The sequence below is a fragment of the Notamacropus eugenii genome, chromosome 3 (genome assembly GCF_028372415.1).
Source record: "Notamacropus eugenii isolate mMacEug1 chromosome 3, mMacEug1.pri_v2, whole genome shotgun sequence".
NCBI classification, from domain to species: Eukaryota; Metazoa; Chordata; class Mammalia; order Diprotodontia; family Macropodidae; genus Notamacropus; species Notamacropus eugenii.
This window is the reverse complement of record NC_092874.1, coordinates 300,055,455-300,079,962: the sequence shown is the minus strand read 5'-3', so window position 1 is coordinate 300,079,962 and position 24,508 is coordinate 300,055,455. Positions and strand designations below refer to the sequence as shown.

General features: G+C 49.2%; 2 protein-coding genes across 2 annotated transcripts in view; both read right to left on the bottom strand.

Annotated features, from left to right (window-relative positions):
• Nucleotides 1-2,046: 2,046 nt before the first annotated feature.
• RBX1 (ring-box 1) lies at nt 2,047-13,588 on the bottom strand. Its single transcript, XM_072656243.1, has 5 exons — nt 13,428-13,588; nt 12,183-12,261; nt 7,695-7,765; nt 4,965-5,050; nt 2,047-2,242 (listed from the first exon to the last, which is right to left on the bottom strand). Exons 1-5 carry the CDS (start codon nt 13,503-13,505, stop codon nt 2,230-2,232), a joined length of 327 nt encoding a protein of 108 aa, XP_072512344.1. The 5' UTR covers nt 13,506-13,588; the 3' UTR covers nt 2,047-2,229.
• A 4,105-nt stretch (nt 13,589-17,693) lies between these two features.
• Nucleotides 17,694-24,508, bottom strand: part of XPNPEP3 (X-prolyl aminopeptidase 3) — a 34,051-nt gene continuing 27,236 nt past the window's right edge. Inside the window, exon 10 of the mRNA XM_072656238.1 lies at nt 17,694-20,894. Within this exon, the coding sequence (XP_072512339.1) occupies nt 20,728-20,894 (167 nt within the window). The 3' untranslated portion in view covers nt 17,694-20,727. The remainder of the gene's footprint in view (nt 20,895-24,508) is intronic.

Below are 24,508 nucleotides of genomic sequence, written 5' to 3'. Positions count from 1 at the left end.
GTGAGCACGGCAACCTGCTGACGAGCTGGTAAATGCCACCTTCCTTCCAAAGATCCACACAAGTACCCCACCCAGAAGGGAAAGGAATTTCAGTGAAGGTGACTTTTTCAGCCTCCTGGAACTATTTTAAGGAAGTTTAGACTCTGACCAGGGCCAGGCACTTGCAGGTGCCTGACAGGTACCCCTCCCCCCACAGACCTGCACCATCTGGGTAACTCATGGAAGAAACGGAGGACAAAGGTCAGGTCTCTCCCCCAAACACAATACTGTGGATCAGAGTCCCTGGCTGCTCTTCTAGCTGTGGGGACCATATGTATGATCACCTCTCTCCAAGAGGCTGGCTTTGCCCAAGACCTCTATTTCTCTCTTAAATTTGGAGTAACGTCTCTTCCAGCCCAAGAGCACCCCAACTCTCTCTGGAAGCCTGACTTCTAGGATCTTGATCCCTAGAAATTTCAGGGCTGGGATCTCAGGCACTAACCCCATGAGGGCCACATTCTGTGCTCCCATGGATTTATCTGCACGCTGACAATTCTTACATCCACCGATTCTGCCTGTGTTCGTCCTTCGTTGCTGAGCATGCCATCAGAAACATGATGACATGACTTGCACTTGACTTTGTTTTGAGTGAGGGAGGGCTGTGCGGCTCACCAGTTTCACTTCTCCTCCAGAGCCTTCTGAATCCAGTAACCAGATATTCATCAGGATGACTGATGACCCAGGATGAGGCAATTGGGGTTAAGTGACTTGCCCAAGGTCACACAGCTAGTGAGTGTCAAGTGCCTGAGGTGACATCTGAACTCAGATCCTCCTGACTCCTGCACTGGTGCTCTATCCACTGCACCACCAAGCCTGCCCCAAACTCTCTACTGACCTCCAGTCTCACATCTCCAACTGCCTTTCAGACATCTTAAACTCAACACATCCAAAATAGAATTTTCTGTCTTTTTCCCTACACCCGCCTTTCCTCTGCACTTGCAGTGGCTGGGTATTGCATCAGAGAGAGTGATGGGCCTGGAGTCAGGAATCTGGCCTCAGACACTTACTAGCTGTGTGACTCTGGGCAAGTCACTCACTTAACTGCTTATCTGTTTTTTCATCTTTAAAATGAGCTGGAGAAGGAAATAGCAAACCGCTCCAGGATCTCTGCCAAGAAAACCCCAAATGGGGTAATAAAGAGTCAGACATGACTGAAGTGGCCCTGCAAGTGGGGAGGGAATCCAACCCCAGGACCCTAACGTGCTCTTTTTCTGTGGTTCTAAGCATGAACTCCAAAATGAAAGGCCAAAAAGGCAGAGTCTGCAACGGATTCTCCTTGAAACCCAAAGTGTGGGCAGACAACTCAGACCACTGAGACCCACGTGATGTTGTAACAGTACAATCACCAAGACTTGGCAAATGTTTAGATATGGAGGACAAGAACAAAGGGTTGATGGGTCCCCCAGATTGCAAACCTGGGTGGTTTGAATAATGGTGGTTGTGGTCTGGACAGAAATAAGGAAGTTAGGAGGAGGATGGGTTTAGGGGAAAGAGAATGGGTTGGGTTTTGGACATGTTTTAGCTTGAGAGGCCTAGAGACATCCCAGTGCAAATGTCCAGGAGATGGAGATGGGAGTGTCTTGTATCCAGACATGCTAGATGAATTCATGGGAACTTATGAAATCACCAAGAGAATGTAAAGTGGGGAAGACTCAGGATAACCAAGCATGGGAGTATGATCAATGACAAGGGGTCTGGTATGGATGACAAACCTGCCAAGTTAACAGGAGGATTGATTTAACTGTGAGGAAGAGGGACATGGATTGAGAGATGCCAAGAAAAGCAAGGAAGGAACAAGCTGGTCACCAGGGCATTCATCTGCAAGCCTACTCATCTGTCTAGTAATGTTTAGATTGGGCACAGACTACATAATTCAATGTTTGTACCACTCTAACGTCTTTGATACTCTTTTAAAAGATTTTAATTCCAAATGATGGTTTTCTACTCTGGGAGGAGAAGATTTCCTGCGTCCAAGTCATTCTAGTAACACTTGCGAGAGACCAGCAGTTCCTTGGATCCAACAGGGCTTTATTTCACACAGAATACAATATGGTGCCAGTAAGACCAAACTCAAAAGACGCTGCACACAAGACCAAAGACTGGCTTTAACTCATGTATAATTAGGCAACAGGACAGCAAGTCATCAAGTAGCGAACAAAAGTGATAATCTTGAGGAAGAAGGCGCTCTTTCTAATGGCCATACCTGAAAAATAAAAGGAAGAACATTATCTCCACTGCCACACCCTTCTGAATACAACAGCAGCAACACTAATGGGCTAAAATCTGGGGGAGCTCACACGCACACGCAGACCACACAGACCAAGCATGGCTTAAGCCTACTCTTCTCTGTGATCCTCCCTTCCTGAGCCTTCTCTGTTGATTCCCCGTCCTTGGCCTCATCCTCCCCAATCACCTGTCAGAGGCTGGTCATTTCTACCAGGGACGCAAGGGAGCGGCCACCCTCGCCCCAACAGAGGGTGGACATAGGTCATTTAATTCAATCAATCATTATATCCCACACATATGTTGAGCCTTAGGGACACAAATGCACAAAAACCAAACTGCCTTCAATACACTCAAATTCTATTGCTGAGAAACAACACAGGTTAAGTGGATAGAGAAGACATAGAAAGCACTGGGGGATGGGGTGGGGGCCTTCAGCTAAGCCTAGAATGGAGCTCTGGCTTCCAACCTAAGGTGAGGAGAGCATGGGATGAAGGGAAATGTTGTGCCTGGGAATGAGCAGGCCACTCTGGCTAGAAAGTAGAACAGGGTGTCAAGGGAGTTCTCTGAGACACAGCGAGAAAGATCGATTAGATGGCTTAAATGTACAAGGGACAAATGCGCATTTTGTCTTTGTCTCAGGAGCCATCGTGCCTCATGAATATCAGTTAGGCAGGGAGGAGAGAATGGACAGGAGAGGGGAGACTACTTAGGGAGTAGTTTAGCAGAAGTCCAAAGGACAGGGCCAACTCTGGGGTGGCTGCCATGACAGTGAAGGGGAGGAATGTGAGAGATGGTAGGAAGGAAGGATCAGAAAGACCGGGAAACTGAATAACTACAGGGGATGAGGGAGAGGGAAGGGCCGACGGCAGCTGGGAGGTTTCAATATCCTGCCTGACTGGAAGGATGGACCTGTGTGGAGTGTGGGATGCCCAGGAGAGAGCTCTGGGAGGCATCTGCAAGGTCCTTAAAGAACATCTACTTCACTGCCCTTCTTTTACAGATGGGACCATGAATCTCCTTGGAACTCAGGTCACAAAGTAAGTGGGTAGAAGGGCTGGGACCAGAACGTTGGTCTCCACACTCCTGATTCTATAGCTGGCCTTATTTTTTCTTGGGGAACTCTAGGAGAAAGCTTGATACTAAGAAGGGTAGGGCAAGCCTACTTTCTGTCCTCCATGCTCCAAACCTTTCCCAGAGCCTCCCTAAACCAGGGATTAAACACTGGGTTTTGACTGACCCCACTCAGGGGACTGTGGCACATGCTCCTCTTGGCCTGGGGCTTCCTCAAGCCCACTGCATGGCCTGTGCCAACACAAGTGCTTGTCTCTCTGGCATCCTTATCTTCATTCCTGGCTTCAGTCAGCCCTCCTTTACCAGTGATGTTCCAATAACGAAGCTGGTCTATACACAGAAACCTCAGGATTAATGTGCAGGTATCTTAGTAAAATCAGCCTTTGGGGTTCACACTCCAAGATAACGTCGTGAACTAGGTCCTTCTGGTACTCACTGTAACCAGCTTCTTAGACAGGCACCAAAATAAGGTCCATATTAAGGAAGGTTCTGGCATGTTTTTAGTAAGAATATCCCAAACTGTCAAATCAATGATCAGATAACATAACACTCAATGTTAGGTGTTTTCAATCTGGTTTTGATAAATGTGCTTACAAGGCTAGAATCCTAAGTTTTGGAGCAGAAATGGATGTTTGAGAACATCTAATTTAACTGAAACCCAAGGAGATTAAGTGATTTGTCTAATCCAGGGGTGGTGAACCTGTGGCCTTGGGGTCACACGTGGCCTTCTAGGTCCTTGGGTGCAGCCTTTTGACTGAGTCCCAAGTTTTATAGAACAAATCCTTTTATGGAGGGGATTTGTTCTGTGAAGTTTGGATTCAGTCAAAGGGCTGCATCCAGGACCTAGAAGGCCAGCTGTGGCCTCCAGGCTGCAGGTTCCCTTGCCTTGGTCTAAGATCATACAGGTATAAAACAGCAGTCAGGATTTGAACCCAGGTTCTTTAAGTCCAAAGCCAAACCCCTACTGTTCTGTCTTCCCACCAGACAGCCCCTTTAGCTTGGTCAGGGCAGATCGATGTTAGACACTGAGAGTGGCTTCTGCCTCTTAACCTTTGGGATCCAGGCCAAAGAGTGGCAACTCCCTAGCTCCTGCTCACTGAAAGGCAGCCTATGTGGCCAAGGACCTCTGGAGGTGTCTGCCTTTGCCCACCAGAAACTGGGGGCCCCTTGTCATGGGCCAAAGACAGTGGGACTTGGAGGCTGCTCTATGGCTGCATTTCAGGGCAGGAACCTGTCTTTTATTTCTTTTGTATCTGTCCTCTAGACACAGATTTACTGAACTGAATTAAGTGAGAAAGGGCCTCAGCAACATTAGCCATGGTTTCCAAAGCTCCTTCCTCACAGATCTGAGAGGCTGGGAGTAAGTGCGAGTGTCCTTCAGAAGGGATGAGATGTCACCAGCCCAAGTCAACACAGTTAGTAAGGAGCTCCTGCCTCTTATTAAATGAACCCGACCAACTGCTGGCTCAGGGCACTGCCTCCCTCCAGGCCCCTCCCACTTGAGCCTGAAGGGTTCTTTTTCAATTCACCAAAGTCTAAATTTAGAAGACCCCACAAGCACAGTCAGTCCCCATCCTTGTCTCCACCCCTGCCTCCACATCATAAACCCAACAGCCCAGAGCACCTACTTTTGAAACTCCCACTCTCTGTTGTCCAGTGGGCACACCTGCCTGGTTTTGAGCCAACGAGAGATGCAGTGGAAGTGGAAGGCGTGCTGGAAAAGAAGGCAAAGCACATTAAGGAGGATCTCCCCATTACTGGCTCTGTCACCATTACCACCTCACAAGCAAAGTGAGGCGGAGAGACAGAAAAACACAAGAGAAGGCAGGAGGAATCTGACAAAAGGGAAACCTCTCTCCTCTATGTATGGAGAGATTCATTCTCAGAAACTCCATTACAAGAAATAGAAAAAACACAGGACTTGCAGGGGAAGACACTGTAGGAGCGGGGCTCTGAGCACACGCTGCTTATCTACAGCAGAGGTGGCAAGAATGTGACTCTCCAGGTTCTGTTGCCAGAGCTGGGCCTCTGTTCTTCTCACCCTGCTAGGCCCTGAGCTCTGGACCCTGGGGACAGAGCCCCTCCCTCCCCTCACAAATTCGGTCCATGGATCCCATCCTGCTCAGGCACGGCCAGTGCCAAAGAAACCAGAACTCCCTCACTACCCTCACAATGGCAAAGGCTAGCTTCTGTCAGGATAGAGAAGTGATCATTTAGCAGATGCCAAGATTCACTTAAAATTCACTTCGAGGAAGCCATGTAAAGGGCAGATAATGGTCAGGACAGTCAAGCATCCTCTTCCTTTGTGACATGGACAGGGAACTGGGGTGCAGGCTGAGAGAATGGTCAGGAGCACGGAGTAAGGCCACTCCTTCGCAGCCTGGAAAAAGCCAGCAGAGGACCAGCATCAGCACTGCAGGTCAGTGACCCCAAGGGCTCCCATCCCCACATAACTGGTTATGAAGAATAACCTGCAAGCAGCAGCAAGTACTGGCCCTAGGGCTTCCCCCACAGCCCTGAACCTGGCCAGCAGATCTCCAAGACCAAGGAACACTTTGGGAAGAAGTAGCAGAGGGCCTCTTTCTGGGGGGAGGGGCAACTGCCACTGCCACATTCAGGAGTAGGAAATAAAGGCTGGAATCACTGCCCCGAGGGCACGCAGGAGGAGTATTCTACCACAGGCAGAGCTTGGAAAGAACTAGTCTGGGAACAGTCAAAAGAGTTCACTGGGAGAGAACACCACAGACACGGGGCTCTATTCTCCCCAGTGAGTGCTGGCCATGGACCTTTATAAGGTCAAGTTAAGCCAATCTCCTTGACCTTTAGCCCTGAGCATGGGGCTGTGCCCCTGTAGAATTGCCCTGGCCTATACCTGCACCTCCTCCACCCTGCTGGGCATGGCAAAGGTTGGCTGGCACAGACCTGACAGCAGAATAACTTAGTTTTTCCTGACCTCCACCTTCCTCCGATTGAGCAGCTAAATAGCCTAGGGGTGAGACAGCCACCACACCAAGCTGTTTTCCTTTAACCTTGGTCTGAGAAGAGGCTCCAGGGGAGCAGGGGCTCAGAGCCTATGCAGAGAGCAGAGTCCAGGGTCCTCAGCTGGATCTTAACTATCTGGAGGTGGCTGGGCAATGGATTGGGGAAAATGCTCAAAAGGATTAGGAGAGGAGTCAGAGCTGGAAGGTCAGACGCTGTGACTTATCCAAGGTGCCACAAGTACCAAGTAGCCTTCTCATGGTGGTGGGGGTAGGGTCAGAGACTTCCCCAACCCAAAGGAAAGCTGCCCATCTCGAGGAAGCTCAGGGCTTCTCTGTGAGTCAGGTCACATAGTGGGGAGCACAAAGAAGGAGACGGTCCTGGCACATTTAGATGGCTTGACATCATGTGACCATGACCACGAAGTCATGGCAAAAGACTAGAATTTACTCCCTCCAGCCCACGGAGCAGCATGCACCTAGGCCAACAATGTGGTCTTGGACACCTCCTTGGAAATGGCCAACTGGTGTCAACGAAAGACCAAAGCCAAGTTTGGCTCCCATGTCTGGTCTAGACAGTGATCTAGACCCTGAATTTATTCACCAGACAGATCAAAATGGCTCTGCAAAGCTTTATCTGGTACCATCAAGACTAGGAGGTTCACCCCACTCCTGACAAAAAGGTGACAGATAAAATACGTCCAATGAGACATACATTTTTGAACATGGCCAACAAGGGAATTGTGTTTGGCCTGACTATGCACATTTGTTACAAGGGTTTTCTTTATCTTTCCTTTTTCTGAGTAAGAAAGGAAAAGGTGAGAGGGAGGAAAAAAATTAAATGCTTGTTCACTGAAAAGAAAAAAAAACAAACCAAAAACCCAATCCAAAAGACCAGGGAAGCAAATATTCCAGAGGCTTGAAGGCCATTTCTAAGGAAGCATTCCATGAGCATTCTAAATAGTATCAGAACAAATATGTGGCCACTGAAAGGACCCTCTGAAGCACGTTTATTAAAAAGTCAGCCTTGCTACTCCTCGTGCCCAGGGGCAGGGAGGCCTTATCTACTCTATGTTGGCCTGGACATTCCTTTCATTGTCCACTGTAACCCACACAAAGGAGTGAGGAGCTGGAGCCTTTGTGAAAAGGAAGGGCCAGCGGGAGTGTTGTTTACAGCAGTGCCGTATAATGGCACCTTGCAAATAGTTACTGGCCCACAGAAGCAGTAAGTAAAGACAGGTGAACGACTTTTAAAAACCTTACTACTCATGTACCCCTTGGGTAGAGCTCAGTGTGGGAATGTTTTCTATTTAACTGCAAACCTGACAGAACACAAAAGGGAGTAATATGTCTACTGATACATAAAGATATTTCTCTTACATTGCAGACTCCCCATGCGACGGTACATTCTTCAGAGGTGGCAGATGCCTGGTTGGCTTGACATTCTATACCTGTGGGAATAAGTTTACACAATCTCAGGAGTAGGAATCCTTTTACCTGAATGTGATAGTAACTACCTATGCACTGTGACAACTACTGCAAGGGGGCATGTGTGTGGAAATGGGGGAGCAAAGCTAAGGAAAATTCACCTGTGGACAAAGCAGGTTAAAATCACTTCATCCAGGTTAGAAACCTTGCAGTCTCCTTTCCCTCTTCCTTCAGCTGCGCAACGCACACTCCCACCCCTGGTCCTGGCCTCCAATCCACCCTCAGCATCCCCGCCTGCACACTCACTCTCACAATTCTGCTCCAACATCTCCAGTGGGTTCCTATGCCACTTCACAGAGCCCAAACTGCTAGCATGTAGTGTCCTCCCCCATCACCCTCCTGTCCTTCTAACAGCTGATGCTTCAGAAACACCAGACTGACGGCTCACGTCCCTCTTACCATAACCTTGCTTCTCCTATGCCCAATGTGGACTGTCTCCACTCCTCGACTCCACAGACATCCTTTTCTCCCTTTGGTGCCCAATGGGACTCATGAAGCCCTCTCTGAATCCCATCACCTCCCACCTGAGAGTCCTCCCTTCACTGACTCCCAGCTGTATTTGAGCAAGGATCTCTTCTGAAAGCTGCTTGGGCTTCGCCTTGCTGGATGAGTAGTTGTCTAACCCTCCCCAAGTAGAAGCCACATCTTTTCCCTCAGATTTCTTGTAGCATCTCATGGATTTCTTCAGCTTTCTCATATTCTAATTTGTATTCAAGCTATTTGGGTATATTCCTTTGGGCCCATGAGATCACAAATTTCTTGAGGCCAAGGCCTGAGTATCATCCCCCTCCTTCAAACACAGCTTTACACAGAAGTACTTAATGTTTGTTGGATTCAACTGTCTTACATGTAAACTTGGCAGTAACTTGTCCATTAAAAACAGAGAACTACAGAAAAAAGTTATAACCACGTACTGACTGCAAAGGTGGGTCCAAGACCCCAGGCAGCCGGGCTTGTGAATGCAGACAAGAAGCGTCCAGAGGGTCCTTGAGGGATCTGTTTAATAGAGGCCCCCCTACATAAAGCCGCATTTCAGTTTCCCTCTCTTGAATTCTGCTCTTTGTCCAGCAATCATTCCCAAGGGCTCACCCAAGTGAGGATCTAAAGCTACTGCTTGTCTGGGGGACAGCAAATGAACACAGGTTCCCAAGGACCAATTCATTTTGTGAAATCTAGCCAAAGGAGAAAGTCACAAGTAGGGAAACAATTTCAGAGTTGAAGCATGAAGACCGGGATATCACTGGCTCTTCTCCAGAGATGGAGATCTTTCCAGTTCAGCTGGGATCTAGTACAGTGCTCTGTACAGAACAGAGACTCACTAAATAGAAATACACTCGTTAAGTACAAGCGGCATCACTTATGCAGAGCCTGATTACAATGAGGCCTTTTCTTGGTCAGAAATTCCCTGAAATAACACAGGTGGCATGGGGTGGGCACCAGGATGTCAGATGAGGAGGGGTATGAAATTAAAAAACAAACAGATGCTAAATATTAAAAACATCAAATGCGTGAGAAAAGACAAAACCTGTATCTGCCAGTTCAGGGGCAGAGAAGAAAGGGCAAGTCAAGGTTAGGTGAATACAGTGTGTGACTTGGGTCAAGTCAGGGACCAACAAAAGGAGTGATCGTGAGGAAGAACCTTGTCCTGCAGACCTGAGCAGGCTCGAGGAGAAGCCAAGAGATGTCTCAACCCACAGAAACTACCAGGACTAGGCACTCACCAGCCTTAGCCAGGTCAGTCCTGCCTTCTGCTAGTTCCCTTCCACTCCCCCAATCACTTTAACAAGCCATCACATTTACGGTTAGTGACTGCCAAGTTGTCCTTGTATGATTTCAGGGGTTCTCTGCCTATCTCTCCCACACATCAATTCTCCCTCTTCTGATTCAAGCCTGAAATACCTTTAATGAGGAAAAAACCCTTCATTTCACAACTCCTGAGTCTACTGAATTCAACCAGTATTTGCCAACTGCATGCATCATGCTAGCTAATAAGCTACTGTTGGAGAAAAAGTCCAAACCCAAACAGTCCCTGTCCTCAAGGGCTTTACCATCTACTCGGTGACAGAACACAAATGCAGAAGTATCACACAGGTAGGAAATAAAGGGATTTTTGGATCTGGACATTTGGAACAGGCTGAATACTTGAGGAAAAGCTGGGAAAAATGGAGAGGAAAAATCTGATAAGGGCTCAAGGGGAGGGGGGGAGGTCTCTCAAAACTAAGCTTTGGAGGCAAGTTAAGGAGTTGGAAAGGCAGGTGAGACACATAGAGAAAAGAATGAAAATGGCTGGCTAGAGTACAAACAATGGAGTCAGTCAACAAGTATTTATCAAGGCCCTACGAGAATCAAGGTGCAGTGGTGTGCAAATGAGAAGAGATCCTCTTTTTATTTTACCAAACAGGAAAGGATGACTATCAGGACAATAGTGGGCCACTGAGGAGAGGTCATCAAGGAAGTGGAAACATGGCAGAAAGAGGCTGAGGACAAAAAGGAGACAAGAGAATTTTGCTTCCCATGCGCCCAATTTAATTTAAATTGGAAGGGGAAAATGGAAGCCATGTTAAGTCTGTATCGAGTTACTTGGCTCTCAGTACAATGAAGGATCTAGTAGCGTTCGTCTCTCAAGTTCATGATGCACAAAGTGTCCACTGACCTCAGAAAGAGACCAATGACCACTGACAGAACATGAGGATGACCTGAACCTTCTGTAAGGCCCTTCTTTTGAGAAAACATTCATGGTGATCAGCAGGTTAGAGGAACATAACCCCAAGTGCACCAGACATTCTCAAAAGGTGTTCCTGGGCACACTACATACTAAAAAGTGACGACAGACATGTGTGGGTCAACATCCTAGTTCTAGCAATCTTCAGTTCAAGCCTGTCTGCACTAACAGCGGCCTCCTATGTTTGGCAGGATGCATGTTCATTCAAAGAGGGAGAGACTTCAGGTAAAGCTGTGAAGAAAGTGAGCAGAAATGCTTTCCTGGAGGAGAATGGTTTGGTCAAACTAGAATCCAATTGTTTTGGAAAAGGGAGGGCAATGTTGACAGTTCCAATGCTTTCTGAGAACCTCAGAAGATCAGACATTAGCATGTAAGCTCTTTATCAAGCCATTACTACATAACTGCTACAAAATGCCCAAACTGACCCTGAATATAGGTTCGTGAGAATCTTGGAAAAGTAGCATCCTTAAAGGCCTAGATTTACTTAACAAGGTCTAAGAAAAGAGAGCAAACATGTCACAGTAAGGCATGCTGCTGGGCTGACTCTTCAATAGGAACTAACACTAATTTTTACAATGTTATCTGGGGCAATAATAGGAAGTAGGCATAAAATGACAACCTTTACATGAGACCAAAGTCAAGTCCGATCCCCTCACTTCTGGGCAAGGCCCAACAAAAGCATCAAGCTATTGGCACGCTGTAATCAAAAAAACCACACCCACGCACATTTAAGGCTGCACAGGTGTTCTTCTGTGATTGGCATCTTTCACATATTCATACAATGCACACATAGAATATATATGTATGTACTTGCAGCTTCTTGGAAGCTGTGGATTTGCCTCCATGTGAAAGAGAAGCGTGGCCTGGTTCCTTTCTCCCTTCACAAAAGCCTCAGACCCACAGATAAACAAAAAGTTGCTACCTAAAAGAGAGCTAGCCTACCTCACCACCAATCAATACACTACAAAATTGTAAGACTCAAGATTGCTTCCCACCAGCAACTAACGATTTTATTTTTTAATTTAGAAAATGTAACTATGATTACAGACTATTCCCCCCTGGCTGATAATTTAATCATGAAAATGTATCACAGTTCCCTGAAGCTATTTCAAAAATAAAGAACTAAATTTGGGTGTTTGTAGGTTTCTTAGACTAATTGCTGATTACAAAACAAACCATTTTTGCACATTAACTCCTCAAGATAGGCTTTTTAAAGCATTCCTGGTTGATTTCCTTGTCCTTATTACTAAAAGGATAGCCATTCGCCAGCCTGTGTGGAGCAGCCACGGAGCCCCAGGTGGCACATAAAGAGGTAACTACAATTCCCTCAGAGCTCTCCCACTGGGAACCTGAAGTTGCTGGTGATTCTCCACCGTGATGGAGATGCAGAAAAGGATTTTTCCTTAGCCTTTGGACCTTCCCCGAAACCTGTGCCCGACAAACTGGCCCCGAAGGAGCATTTTATCACTGTTTATTTTTCCTTTCTGTGCCCAGGTGGGAGAGTCCACAGCGCCTCTTCCTACTGCTCACTCTCCACCCTTCCATGTACATGGACTTGTTTTCAGTCAGGCCTGCCTCCAAACTGCGCAGCCCAGAGGAAATCACTGCGAAGGCCAGGGGTTCACCTGGCCAGCCCCGCTCTGCCCCCGATGACTTACAAAGGTCCATGATGTGGTTCCTGCAGATGGCACAGTTGTCCACCACGATGTCCCAGGCCCAGAGGGCCACGGCGTTCCACTGCCAAGAGAAAAGGGGAGGACAATGCACACCTGCGGCAGGCCCACAAGCGAACGCGCCCCTCGCGCACGAGTCTTTATGCGCCCCAAGTTACCCCGGGCTAAGTCAGAGGCCCGCCGGACACGACCCCCCCCGGCCAGCCCTCCCGGGCGAAGCGGCCGAGCACGGAGCCACTGCCCAACGAGCTTTCCCAGACGCCTACGGTGACCTTCCCGGCCCGCAGCCCGGTTCCTCTGCAAGCTGGCGGGGCTCCATCGTGCCCCCACCCCAGGGGCAGAGACTGCCAGGCCCAGAGCCCGCAGTGCGGGGCCGGCGGGAGCGCCGAGAGGGCACTCCGGGCTGACCCCCCGGCTACGCGGGGCTCGGTACCCCTAACCCTCCCCGTCCCGGGCGGATACTGGGGGCCCCGCGGCCGCGGCTGGAGCGCCCCTCCCTCTCTGGCACGTCCCGGTGTATTGCACTTTACAAAGGGCCCCAAAGCCTGAGACACCCGGAGGGAGCGGTCTGCAAACCCCTCGATCCCGCCCCGCCAAGCTGTCAGGAGCGCAGCCCTCTCCCCACGTCCCCCCGTTTGAACTTCATGGGGCTAGAGCTCGCGTTCCTAGGGGGAAGCCCACGGGCTCCGGACGTGACCGGAACAAGGGGCCTGGGAGGAGCCGCGGGACAAAGCAAAGGCAGGGGCGGCGGGGGGGGGGGGGGTGTGGGCTGCCCCGGCCCGGGGGAGGGAGCGGAGGAGCGGGTGGGGCAGCCCCCGAGGCGTCACGAGACCCTGGGCTCGGCTCGGGGGGCGGGGCGGGGCAGGGCAGGCCTGGGCGGGGCAGATCCGGCCCCACCCCCGCCCCTCCCGGCCGCGCCGCCACCGCCTCCCCCAATGACAGCTCAGGCTCCCGGCAGAGGCGCAGGAGCCGCAGTCCGCCGGCCTCTCAACAACGGCCGCGCCCATTGGCCCGTCCCGCTTCCTCGCCGGGAAGCCTCGCCTGCGCCCATTGGGCCGCAGCCGCGTCCATCCCCGCCGAAATCCCGCCCACTTCCGTCCTCCTGTGGAGAACCGGGTACCCCAGCAACGCCGGGGAGCGGGACCCCCAGCCCAGCCGTCCCCCGCTCGGTCCTGCAAGCGGACCCGCGCCCCGCCGGCCCCTCTGAAGGAGGCGCCGGGCAGGTCCGACCTTTTTCACTTCAAAGCGCTTCTTGCCGGCGCCGCTGTTGGTGCCACTGGGGGTGTCCACATCCATCGCCGCCGCCATTTTGGAAAGCGAGTGCTCGTCGCGCGCTCACTGCGCCTGCGCGGCGGCGCACGCCTCCCCCCCCCTCCCGCCTCCGACCTCCTCCCTCTCCAGCCCCGCCCCTCCTGGCGTACGGAGGCTCCGGGGCGTGGCTTATTGCCCCGCCCCTTAAAGGCGCTGGTCGGGTTCACCCCGCCCCCGTCTCCCCAGGTTGTCACTGGGTTGCTCAACCCCTAGAGGGGGCGGGGCCGGACAGGGCGGGGCCGAGTAAGCCCAGCTGAAACTGAAAAGACTTTCCCCCCCAGAATCGCCTCCCCCCGCGCTGAACCCTTGGAAGCTCCGGTCCCCCTCCATACACGGCCCCTCATCCCCGGAAGCCATAGCCCCCGAGCCTGGCATGGAATTGGGGGGGACAGCCCGGCCCGTGCCCCCCCCATCGTTACCCCCAACCCGCCCCGGCCCGAGTACGCACTTGCAGACACGTACCCACGCACGTGCACACGTAAGGCACCTCCACCTACGCAATGCATCCCCACCCCCAGCCTCCCCCTGATCCCCAGAATTCCCGGACTGCCCCCCCCAGAGATCTAAGGTCCCCCTCGTTCCCCGCAGGACTCTCATATGCTGTCTCTGGGTCCCCTCCCCTTACACCATCCCCCATATCCCCATTCTCCAAGATCGTCTTCTTGGATCCCTGACGAGGGGTCTTCACTAAACTCGCAAAGAACCCTCCAGACTCCTCTCGGATCCTCAAATCTCCAGTTTCCCGTCACCCCCATACACTCCCATTCCTTAGGACCAGGTCTCCATCCTGGGTCCCCAAATCTTCCACCGCTTCTGCCCCCAAGATCATACCTCCTTTCTTGGAACCCCGCCACATTTCCCAAAGCCACCCAATCTCCACAAAATCCTCATATCCCTCGGGGTCCCCACATTCCAACACTTTCTCCTTGTCACCTTACACGAGAGCCCCCCCAATCTTCCGGATACAAAAACCCATGCTTTGACAACTGGCCCTTCCTCTTCCTTTCTAGATCTCATAGGCTTTTTCGCTTAGCGCTAGAGGCGATGGGCCCCGAAGCCAGTTGGTGCTTCAGAGCCCCCTCCCTCCCCTCCCTCTCCGTAGAGATCTATGAGCAAAGGCTGTGCACGAAGAGACCCTTTGGAGTGAGGAGCGTCTCTGTTCACTGTCTAGTTGACTCGGAGGTCCCGTCTCCCCCGCAAACATTTTTTGAAATTTGAGGCTCTGAATTGTGACCCCTTGATGACACACAGAGGAAACTGAGGCCCATGGAAGGAAAGGTAGCAAGATCAGGACCAACTGCCCCTTTTCTAATTCCAAATTCACCCTTTCCCCTAGGGTTTCATTCTCTCCCTAACCCTGGAAATGGTGCTTTGGGGTAATAGTCACCACCTTCTTCACTTGACAGGTGAAAGAACTGCAGTGCTAAAGTGGGCAGGAGCTCTGGGAGGCTGTGATGACCCCAAACTATCTCCTTCTAGCAGGCTTGGAAGGCTCAGGGGCCAAAGGAAAGCCAGGTCCCTGTCTATGGATGCTTGTCTTTCAGATATTCAGATTTTAGTGTGGAGAAATGAGATCTAGAACCTACTCTCCAAGACTAAACAGAGCAGGTCTTTTCCAGCCTCTTTTTAAAAAACCAGACATAGGTAGATATGTAGGTAAGTAGATATAGATAGGTAGATACAAGTGTTATAGATAGAGCAGTGAAGTGTTTGCTGTGTGTGTGCCAGGAACCACGCTAAGCAGTGAGCTCAATGCAGAGAAGTGTGCACCACAAAGTCCAGTCTTTATGCCTTCCCCAAACACCACTGAACACGAGATGTGATGTTTTTCTTTCTCATTTTTTTATAAGGTATATTTCAATTTCCTTGTAGCTCCTGAAAGGTCTCCCTGCTTGGTCATTCCTTGTATTCCCAGAGCTTACTTGGCAAAAAGCTCTTAAATACTTCATTCTTTCCTTCCCATTCCATGAGAGCCACATTAACCAGCTATATCATTAATCACTATATTTAAATTTCTAATTCACAATCAATTGTACTTGCCTTTCCCATCCTGGCCATTTCCAAGTGTTTTTCAAGTTTCACCTTGACCAGACTACTCAACTTTAACAAGTTTGGAGCCTAATGGCAAACTCCTAACTCAGAGGCCTTCTTTGGTCAAGCCCCAACATCTTACAGATTAGGGAACTGAGTTCCAGGCAGGTTAGAGCAAGGTTTTGAACCCAGGTCCTCGATGCACAAGATTCATCAGGCTCACTCTCCAGCGAGTGGCTTTCATAGGTTGAAATCTGCTCTCAAGAAAATGGGACAGCAGCGGACTGTGACCAAGAGGGTGTAGATCAACCAAAGGCCTTGCAGTGGCTATTCCAAGAGGCCGCTGCCTGTTCTCAGTTTCCTTGTCTTACTCATTGCTTTGGTACCAGCACTGGACAAAAAGCTGTCATGGGGCAAGCCCAGCCTTGCAAATATTGAGCCTGTGATACATGCTGTGCTGATCCAATGGGCTTTTGTTGGCCCAAGTTTTAAATATGATAATTATTCCTTATCCAAGTGGGGGCTAAAATCATAGCCCCAAAGACTTGTTTCCTCTTAGGATGAACTAAAAATCAAAGGCTAGGATAAGGGAAGATGAGGGTCTCCCTGTATCTTGCCCTGGTCAGGCCATACCTGGACTATCATGTTCAGCAGGAGGGTAAGATGGGGAGCCACCTTTTAGGATGTGTTGAGAGTATCCAGTTGAACCATATGAGCATCACTGAAGGAACTGGCCATGTTTGGTCTGGAAAAGATAAAGGCTCCTTGTCTTCAAGTATCTGAAGGGCTGACTTGGGGAAGAAAGATTAAGTTTGTCTTTCTTCGTCCCAGAGTCCACAGACCCCAGGGAATTGTTACAGAGGCATATTCTGGCTCTGTATCAAGGGAAACTGTGATGAGAACATGGCAAAAGTAGAGGAGGCTTCTTGGGCGGGGGTGGGGGGTGGGGTTGTGTAAGGAGTTCTTCTTTAGAGGTCTTCAGACAAAGGCTGGATGGGGCTTTTGCGGATGTGATTCATTGAGGTTAGCAGTTGGACTAGACAGCCCTTTCTATTCCATTATGACAATTTCCTTTGGTGGGATTTCATATTATCAAGGAGTGTTGGGATAGGAAGGAGCCTTAGAGATCCCTTTGTTCAGTGCTGTCATTTCAAAAAAGGGCACGTAGGTCCCTCAAGGTCACACAAACCAGACTGTAAGAGAGTCCGGCCTAAAATCCGGGTCTCATTGACTTTTAGTCAAAGCCTAGGGAACTTTCCACCCTCTACCTTCCTTCTGGAATCCTCAGGGGTTGATTGTTAATAGTTGCACCTGACAATTCCATACTTTAAGTCATGTTCTCTTTATACCAAAGAATGAAGGCTGGGAGCCACTCAATAGACAGGAAGCCTTTGCATTTTTTCGCTTTCCTGTTTTGGTACCGATCTATGATTACATCCATGTACATTACCTGACACCCACCAGCAAGCACTGCCTTGGGCACTGAGATCTGCACACAGTGTAAGTCAAGAAGTGGGATCTGAACCCAGAGCTCTCCAATTCAAAGGCTGGCTTCCTGTCAACTATGGCAGCATGCCTCTTACTTACTTAACAACTTAAGTTGTTAGCTTAGAGATGTTGCCTTTGTCTCCAAAGGACCTTCCCTGGAAAGCTTATGACACAGGATCTATATTCCAGCCAAATGGGAATCCTTGTCCAACCGCCTGCTTCCTGCTTCCATGCATTTGCTAACTCCTCTCTCAGGTCTGGAAAGGACTACAGCTCTCTATTTTGATGTCCCCCCTCCCTCCTTCAGTCAGAAGTCACCTCATTTGGGAACCTTCTCTGATCCCATCCAACCAAGTGAAAATGATCTTCCCGTGGCCAGTTTTTGTAGTCTAAGGCAAGGATAGGGAACCTGTGGCCTTGAGGCCACACGTAGCCCTCTAAGTCCTCAAGTACAGCCCTTTGACTGAATCCAAACTTCACAGAACAAATTCTCTTCATAAAAAAGAATGTTTTGTAAAACTTGGACTCAAAGGGCTGCACCCAAGGAGCTAGATGTTTGTTCATTGGATCCTTGAACTAATGAGTGCTCTGTGAAAAAGCAACTACTTACACCTCTAATCACAGAAGAAACCTTTGGCTTCTAAAACATGACAATGAGGCCAGAAGCAATGTACAGTATATTGCAGTTTAATTTTTAAACACTGGTAACAATTTTTTTCCCTTGTTGGGAAATACCTGATATCTTAGTGGGCAAGTCTTCACAAAGTAACAGCATTTTATCCAAATTTGATATTCATACCAAGTTCACAAAACTGTGAGAATGCTGGCTGAGATCAGCTTCCCCATGAGGAGACCACTGCTATTCCCCAGCACAGGTGCAGGTAGCAGAGGGCGGTCAGGAACACCCAGCTATCTGTGAACTTGGGAAGGGTCTTGGAATAAGAGAAAAGACAGTCTTCCCCCAAGGGAGCCATGAGGTATTTTGTGTTCCAACCTTTCTCTCTTATTCCGGTTAAGGATAGGTCCCGCACAGCTTCTGAGCAAGCTCAGCAGCTTAAAGGGACACTACCCTCAAGACAAAGGCTTTGTCGGCCCAGTCTGACTTTAACACAGTTTAACTAAACGGCAAAACTGAAGACCAGAGTCAAAAAGCCCCCCAAACTCCAGCCCACCCCCCCCTCCTCAGAGACATCTGATTTCGTTCTTGTTACTGATGCACTTTCTTTCTGCCACCATGGCAGAGGAGCTATCTGTGGGTAGAGTTGAAGAGGCCCTAACTCCCCAAGGACCCACCAAGTAACTCTGAAGATAGGTGCTGATACATCTTAAAATGACCCTTGCTCTCAGTTAAGAGGGGAGACTGTATGAGGCAGCACTTTCTAGAATAAATACCAATATTGGTGCTTTAAGATCAAACATATTACCAAGGGGATCCACCTAACGGAGATGCCTCAACACTTTCTCCTCTCTTCACCCAGAAACCAAGGAAGAAAAACACCAGATTCTTTCTTGATATAAAAAAGATAAGCAGCAATGGCCACCTTGAAGTAACAACTTCTCTGTGTGTCAGTGTAGTATTCCTCAGTTCCTTCAACCCTCACCCCCCTCCCCGCCATTAGGAAACAAGCATATTTGAGCTTCTTTCACTTGGGGGTATGGGTGAACATTGAAAGGATCAAACACTTTTCTGGCTGAAGAATGAATCTTTATGGGATGTACCTAGGCTGTACCCTGGGTAGAACAGTCTGCTCCCCAATTCCCAAACCGAGCAAAGCCAGATACCTCATAAAACAGTCTTCGAGGTGACTGTGCTCGGGATTTTGACCTTGGGAGCAGCAGTTGTTCAGTTCAAGTATCCGAGAGGATTGGGTTGAGATGCTGGGCCTCAGACCAGGAGGAGAGCCTAAACAATAGCCAGAGCATCACTCCACCCCAGTTCTGCTAGAAGGCACACTTGGGGCTCTAGGGCCCAGAACCACATCACCACTGACCTGAAAGTTTCTCTGTGAGGGAAGGAGGAGGTAAGTATCAAATGGTATCAACTGTTTGCCCAAGACCAGTTTCTTAGCTACAAAGTTTAAGATTTGTTACTAAGTGTTCTTTCACAAGGAATGTGATGTAGAAAGAAAGGGCAATCTTTGAGGACTTCGAGTAAAAGAAGCCTTTCTGACTTGCTTGTCTCATCTTCTCCATTTAAAGTGGGGAATGGCAGGCCCAAGTTGGGGCCATGACGAGGGAGGGAGGGAGAGAGTGTGTGTGCACACGCGTGTGTGTGGGGGTCAGGGCTGTAAAGGGACATTTCAGTTGTCCGGGCTGGCCTGTGTACACCTGCTCCAGCTGTCCAGCCACCATGGGCCCCATTGAGGAGGGGTGGGAGGAAGGGTAGCCCGGATATAATTTGTAACACTTTAGCTCTGTAACATTATCTTCACCTCCTGATGGAGCGCCCGCCCGTCTGCCTGCCCTTGGCTTCCTCTGTATCTCTCTCCAGGCTTCCTATCAGATAGGCACCCTTCCAGGACTCCACAAAGGGTGTCACTTCTCAAGCTAGTTGCCCTGATGTGTTTATTAAACAATCCATGGCCCTTTTACTGACACTTTGCGAAGCTGGGGCTTTGATTTTTGTACTGGTTCTTAACCCTTTCACAATGCTTCCTCCCTTGCAGGGCCCCAGCACCAAGGCCAGAACTGGGTGTGCCCCAAACAGAGCCAGGACAGCTGAAGGCTCATCAAAGGCTTTACCAGCATTAGCACTGCCTTTAGCAGTGGGAGAGACAGTGAGTCTCCCTTGCTCAGTCTATGCTGCAGTCTCGGGGAGGCCTGTCACATCACTGTGATAATCAGCCAGAGAAGAGCCCCGACCAAGGAATGGGAACCACTTGGACAGGGTCAGCTATAGGAAGGTGTGAGAAGGTGAGGAGGGGTGAGGCCTTTCAGAACTAATGGCTTCTCCTGCCTCTAAGCCACAAGAGCAGACAGAATGAATTCTGAGCCTTCACACGCACTGAGGTTGTAGCCTCACCAGCAGAGTCAACCAGAGTTGTGGACATAAAGTGGCCAGCTTAGGGCTTTTGGTTGTGGACAACACAGGTTGGGCAACAACAGGCCCCATCCCCTCTGCTGAAGACCCACAGGAGACAGAGGAGAGAGAAGGAGAAGTTGAGAGCCCCCTGCCTCACCTCCAGGTCAATGACTGGTGGCTTCTAGGGCAAGTTCAGGGGATGAATGCTCAAAAAACACATTACATGGAAGTCTTAACCATGGAGTCCCTGGAAGCAGGAATACAGAAGGCTTGGCTGGGAGGGTAGGATCTTTTTTCTGCCTTTGACAATGAACAACTGACTGACTAAAGCCAAGGGGGGATGGGCACCTCATTTACCTTCACACCTTGTGCTCACCTGGGTCACTACCGCTGTGTAGACTTCCTCCTCCTTCCAGAGCTGTGCTCATGTACAGCTGAATAATTCCCTCTTCAGGCTTCCCAAATATAAAAGGAAAATGTCTGTGTAAAGACTCCACCCAACTCCCAGACAAGGAAGTGCATGCCTATATGTATATGTATGTATATACACATATACACATATGTATGTATATACACATATGCATATATACACATATGCACATACATATACTCAAGAATGTGCACATGCACATCCATGAAGGATCCTTAGGGTGTGTGTACGGGTCCCCAGGCTTCAGGTCAAGAGCCCCGGTCACAGATCCGTTCAACATGGTGCATCTCCTTCGGGCAATCAGCAGACAGGATGAGCGGTGAGTCGTTGGTCACCACCACATCATCCTCAATGCGAATGCCAAGACCTCGGAATCTCTCAGAGGCGTCACAGTCATCTTCAGGAACATAGATGCCTATGGGAACAGAAGAAAGGGCAAGGGCAAGGTGACCACAGGATAGCTTCTCAAAGTGTCTTTAGTTCTGAGAGATCCAAGCTACCTATTGTGCTCCAAATCATTAAAAAAGAGAGGAAGGCAAACTCAAGCAGCTCTGAGGTTGCCCCTATGTCACACCCATCAAGCTGGCTTCCTCATGTTAACTGCACCATTGGAACTGTGGGATCAACAGTCCAGCTGTTCCGGAAAGCAATTTAGAATTGGGCCCCCAAAGTTACCAAAGTCTGCATACCCTTTGGCTCAGAAATACCACTGCTAGGCCTATACCAAGAGATCAAACAGAGAAAAACATCCTCTATGTACAAAACATAAGAACCTCATCATATCAATGAAATAAAATTGAGGAGACCAGGAGAAATGATGGTGTATGCTGGGGAAGGGAACACGATGGTATTTCAGTGGGAAGACTTGTATGAAGTGATGCAGAGGGAGGCAAACAGAATCAGGAGAAAGCGCACTCTGACATCAATCTGTAAAACTGAGTGATTGGAAGGACTCTGCTCTAACCATGATTTCAGGGGTCTCACGATGAAAAGCTCCCCATGATTAACAAGAGTTGATGGAGTCAGCACCGAAACGTTCTGGACACAGCCAACACAGAAAGTGTCTAGCTGGCCTCTGCTTAATTGTTGGTTTGTTTTTTCTTCTTTTTCCGCTGGGAAGGGGGTGTAGGGAGAATGAAAGAAAAGTTCAAGAATAAAAATGCCGCCACATTCCCCGGAGAACAAATAGCACTCTGGGTGCAGCATAGCTAGCGAGGCTCCCTGTGACCGTGGAAGTGAAGGCACGGCATATTTTTTGGGGGGTGGAACCAGAAAGGGCCAGGAGAAGACAGTCCTACTTCCTGCATCTCTGTTCTCAACTCTGTTCATTACTTGTTTAACTCCCATTAAACAAGCTCACCAGGTCCTGACCAGTAGACATTTGTGAGGATGTCACTGAGACACAGAATCTGAGGGTGAAGCTGTCCCACCAGGAACCAAGAACTTGACTTTACCTTTGAAATAATGTTTCCATGGGCTAGACTAGGGGAGAAGAGAGCTAGGGAGGATCTCACATAGTGTCTGAGCTCTACCATGCCACAGAGAAGGCAAGCCATGGAACATTTTCCATGGGAGACAACTTTGAAATTTTCTCCTTCCATGGCCTCAAAGGGATATCCTCAGTGGGATAATTAGGCAAAAATGAAGCAAAAGAAAATTCAACAGTGTACTTCCCTGGAAGCCACTCTGATCCACTCTATGGGGCACAAGGAAGATCAGGCCAGGCCCTATGGGAGGAACTTGGCTTCTGAAATGCCACAAACAAGATGGGACCACGGTGGTCCAGGGCCAAGAGGGCAGCACAAGGCTGGATCCACTGGGCTTGCAAGACTTTCCAGCTCCAAATCTCTGTGATTTCATAACCGACACATTTGGAATCTAAGTCATGGGCAGCTGGAGGTGGAGGTCACTGGTCCATGAGCTAGAGATGGCATCTGCAGCCACAGCAGTGCCCCAGATTTCACTCCCAACATCACAGCATCAGCCACATCAGGTGACCCATTAGACAGTCACACCTTTCTCTGAGGCAAATGAGAAAGCATAGGGAGATCTCAAGAGGCAATAGAAAGCAAGGTAGTCCCACAGCCCTGAGTAGGAGCTGCAGCTAAAAACATGAGGACATGCCAAACAAGCCTCTACCTGAACAGCTCTGGTGTCTTTAAAAAGTGAAGGTAGCCTTGGCCTTTCTTAAGGGAACAATCCCAGTGCCTCGCCATCTGATCTATGGCTCTGCAATAGGATATTCTGAAATTTACATAAAATGGAAGACTTCAGTTTAATATTGGACAGACAGGATTCTACAATTAATTCTCAAAGTCTCATACAATGAAAGGCAGCTGGGTGGTACAGTGGATAGAGCCCCTATCCTGGAGTAAGTTAGACCTGACTTCAATTTGACCTGATACTAGCTCTATGACTCTAGGCAAGCCACTTAACCCTGTTTGCCTCAGTTTCTTCATCTGTAAAATGAGACAGAGAAGGAAATGGCAAACCTCTCCAGTGTCTTCGCCAAGAAAACTCCAAATGGGGTCACAAATAGCTGGACAAGGTTGAAAATGACTGAACAACAAAAATCACAATAAAAGAAGAATTTAATAGATACTCATTGCTGAATAGTGAAGGAAGAAGTCAAGCAAAAGAATCGTTGTGTTATCAAAAGAATCTAAGAGTGATGCAGTCTGGTCTGGCCAGCACAGGAGATAGAGCACTAGGCCTGGTGTCAGGAAGACCCGAGTTCAAGCGCAGCCTCAGACACTTACTAGCTGTGTAACTATGAACAAGTCACTTAACTTCTGTCTGCCTTAGTTTCCTCAACTGTAAAATAGGGATACCAATAGCATTTACCTCTGGGAGCTCTTGAAAAGACCAAGTGATATAGTAATCACAGAGTGCCAAATAGTTGGGTTCCAGGAAAAACATCCCTGCCCAGGACTGCAGACCTATGGGGCTTCAGCATTTAGGGGTATCCCATGAGTTACTTTGCTTCTCAGAGACCAGGACAGCTGAAAAATCATATCCTTTCTACAGAGATGTATTGCTTGGGTCTTACATCTGATCAGTAAGTCCGGATGTTGGATGTCAGTACAGTGGGGGCTGCTGCTGTCCCTGGAAGCAGACTAGCTTATTTAGCGAGCTAGGAAGGCAAAGCTCTCAGGGAATCTGCTTGGCGCTTCATTTAAAAGGTGGCTTCTCTTCAGGGGGAAGGAGCCTAGTGGGCAGGCCTGGGAGACATCTGGGCCTGGGTTCTTTGGGGTTAAGCAGAGTCTAATGCTGGAGTGACTTACTGGACAGGTGGGGTCAAGTTTGGACCAAGATCACAGGTCTGTGCTTTTAACCACAGCAGAAGTTAGTTGGCAGCAAAGTCCAATGTGGCCACTGACAGATCTCCAGGACTTTGGGGTGCAGGAGGAGTTCCCCATGCAATCCACAATGTCCTCCTCTGAGAGGCATGAGCAGCGGTGTAACTCAGCCTCTGGAAAGATAGCAGACAAGTCGGAGTGGCAGCATTTCAGTTTGTGGCCCCCAAAGAGAGGGGCACACAGCTGCTTACAGAGCCAGAGGGAGAAGACATAAAACCCAGGTGTCAGCCCAGGAAGGTTCATTCAATTACAACTTGGCTTGTACAACTTCTCTAGAATCTCTCCTGCAGCAAATGAACCTTTAAGAAGTTTTCTGTTGTGTTGCTGAATGGGTCTATGTATGTTTTCAGAAACCTGTAAGTACCTATGTGCATGCAGATGTCACTGAACACTCCTATGGAGCAGAAAGAACCACACCAGGGTAGTGCTAGGAATCATTACTGTCTGGGTAGACATGCTGCTGAATCAGAACACCACCAAACCACAAAGGGAAAATGTCAGTAAGGTTGGCCGAGGGCATGACACCAAATACAGCTCTACTGGGCAAACAGGACAAATGCAGAGGGTCAGGGAAGTGGCTCTGCGTTGTCCTGCCCCACAAAGGGGAGGGCAGGATATTTCGAGTCCCCTCCTGCTTCTGTCTCTCAGAATGTGTTCCCCCTTTCACCAG

Coding starts and splice junctions, on each gene's coding strand:
- RBX1 (XM_072656243.1), bottom strand. CDS start 13,505: ATGGCGGCGGCGATGGATGTGGACACCCCCAGTGGCACCAACAGCGGC. Junction 12,262..13,427: donor AGCGCTTTGAAGTGAAAAAG/GTCGGACCTGCC, acceptor TTCTCTTGGCAG/TGGAACGCCGTGGCCCTCTG. Junction 7,766..12,182: donor GAACCACATCATGGACCTTT/GTAAGTCATCGG, acceptor TTATTCCCACAG/GTATAGAATGTCAAGCCAAC.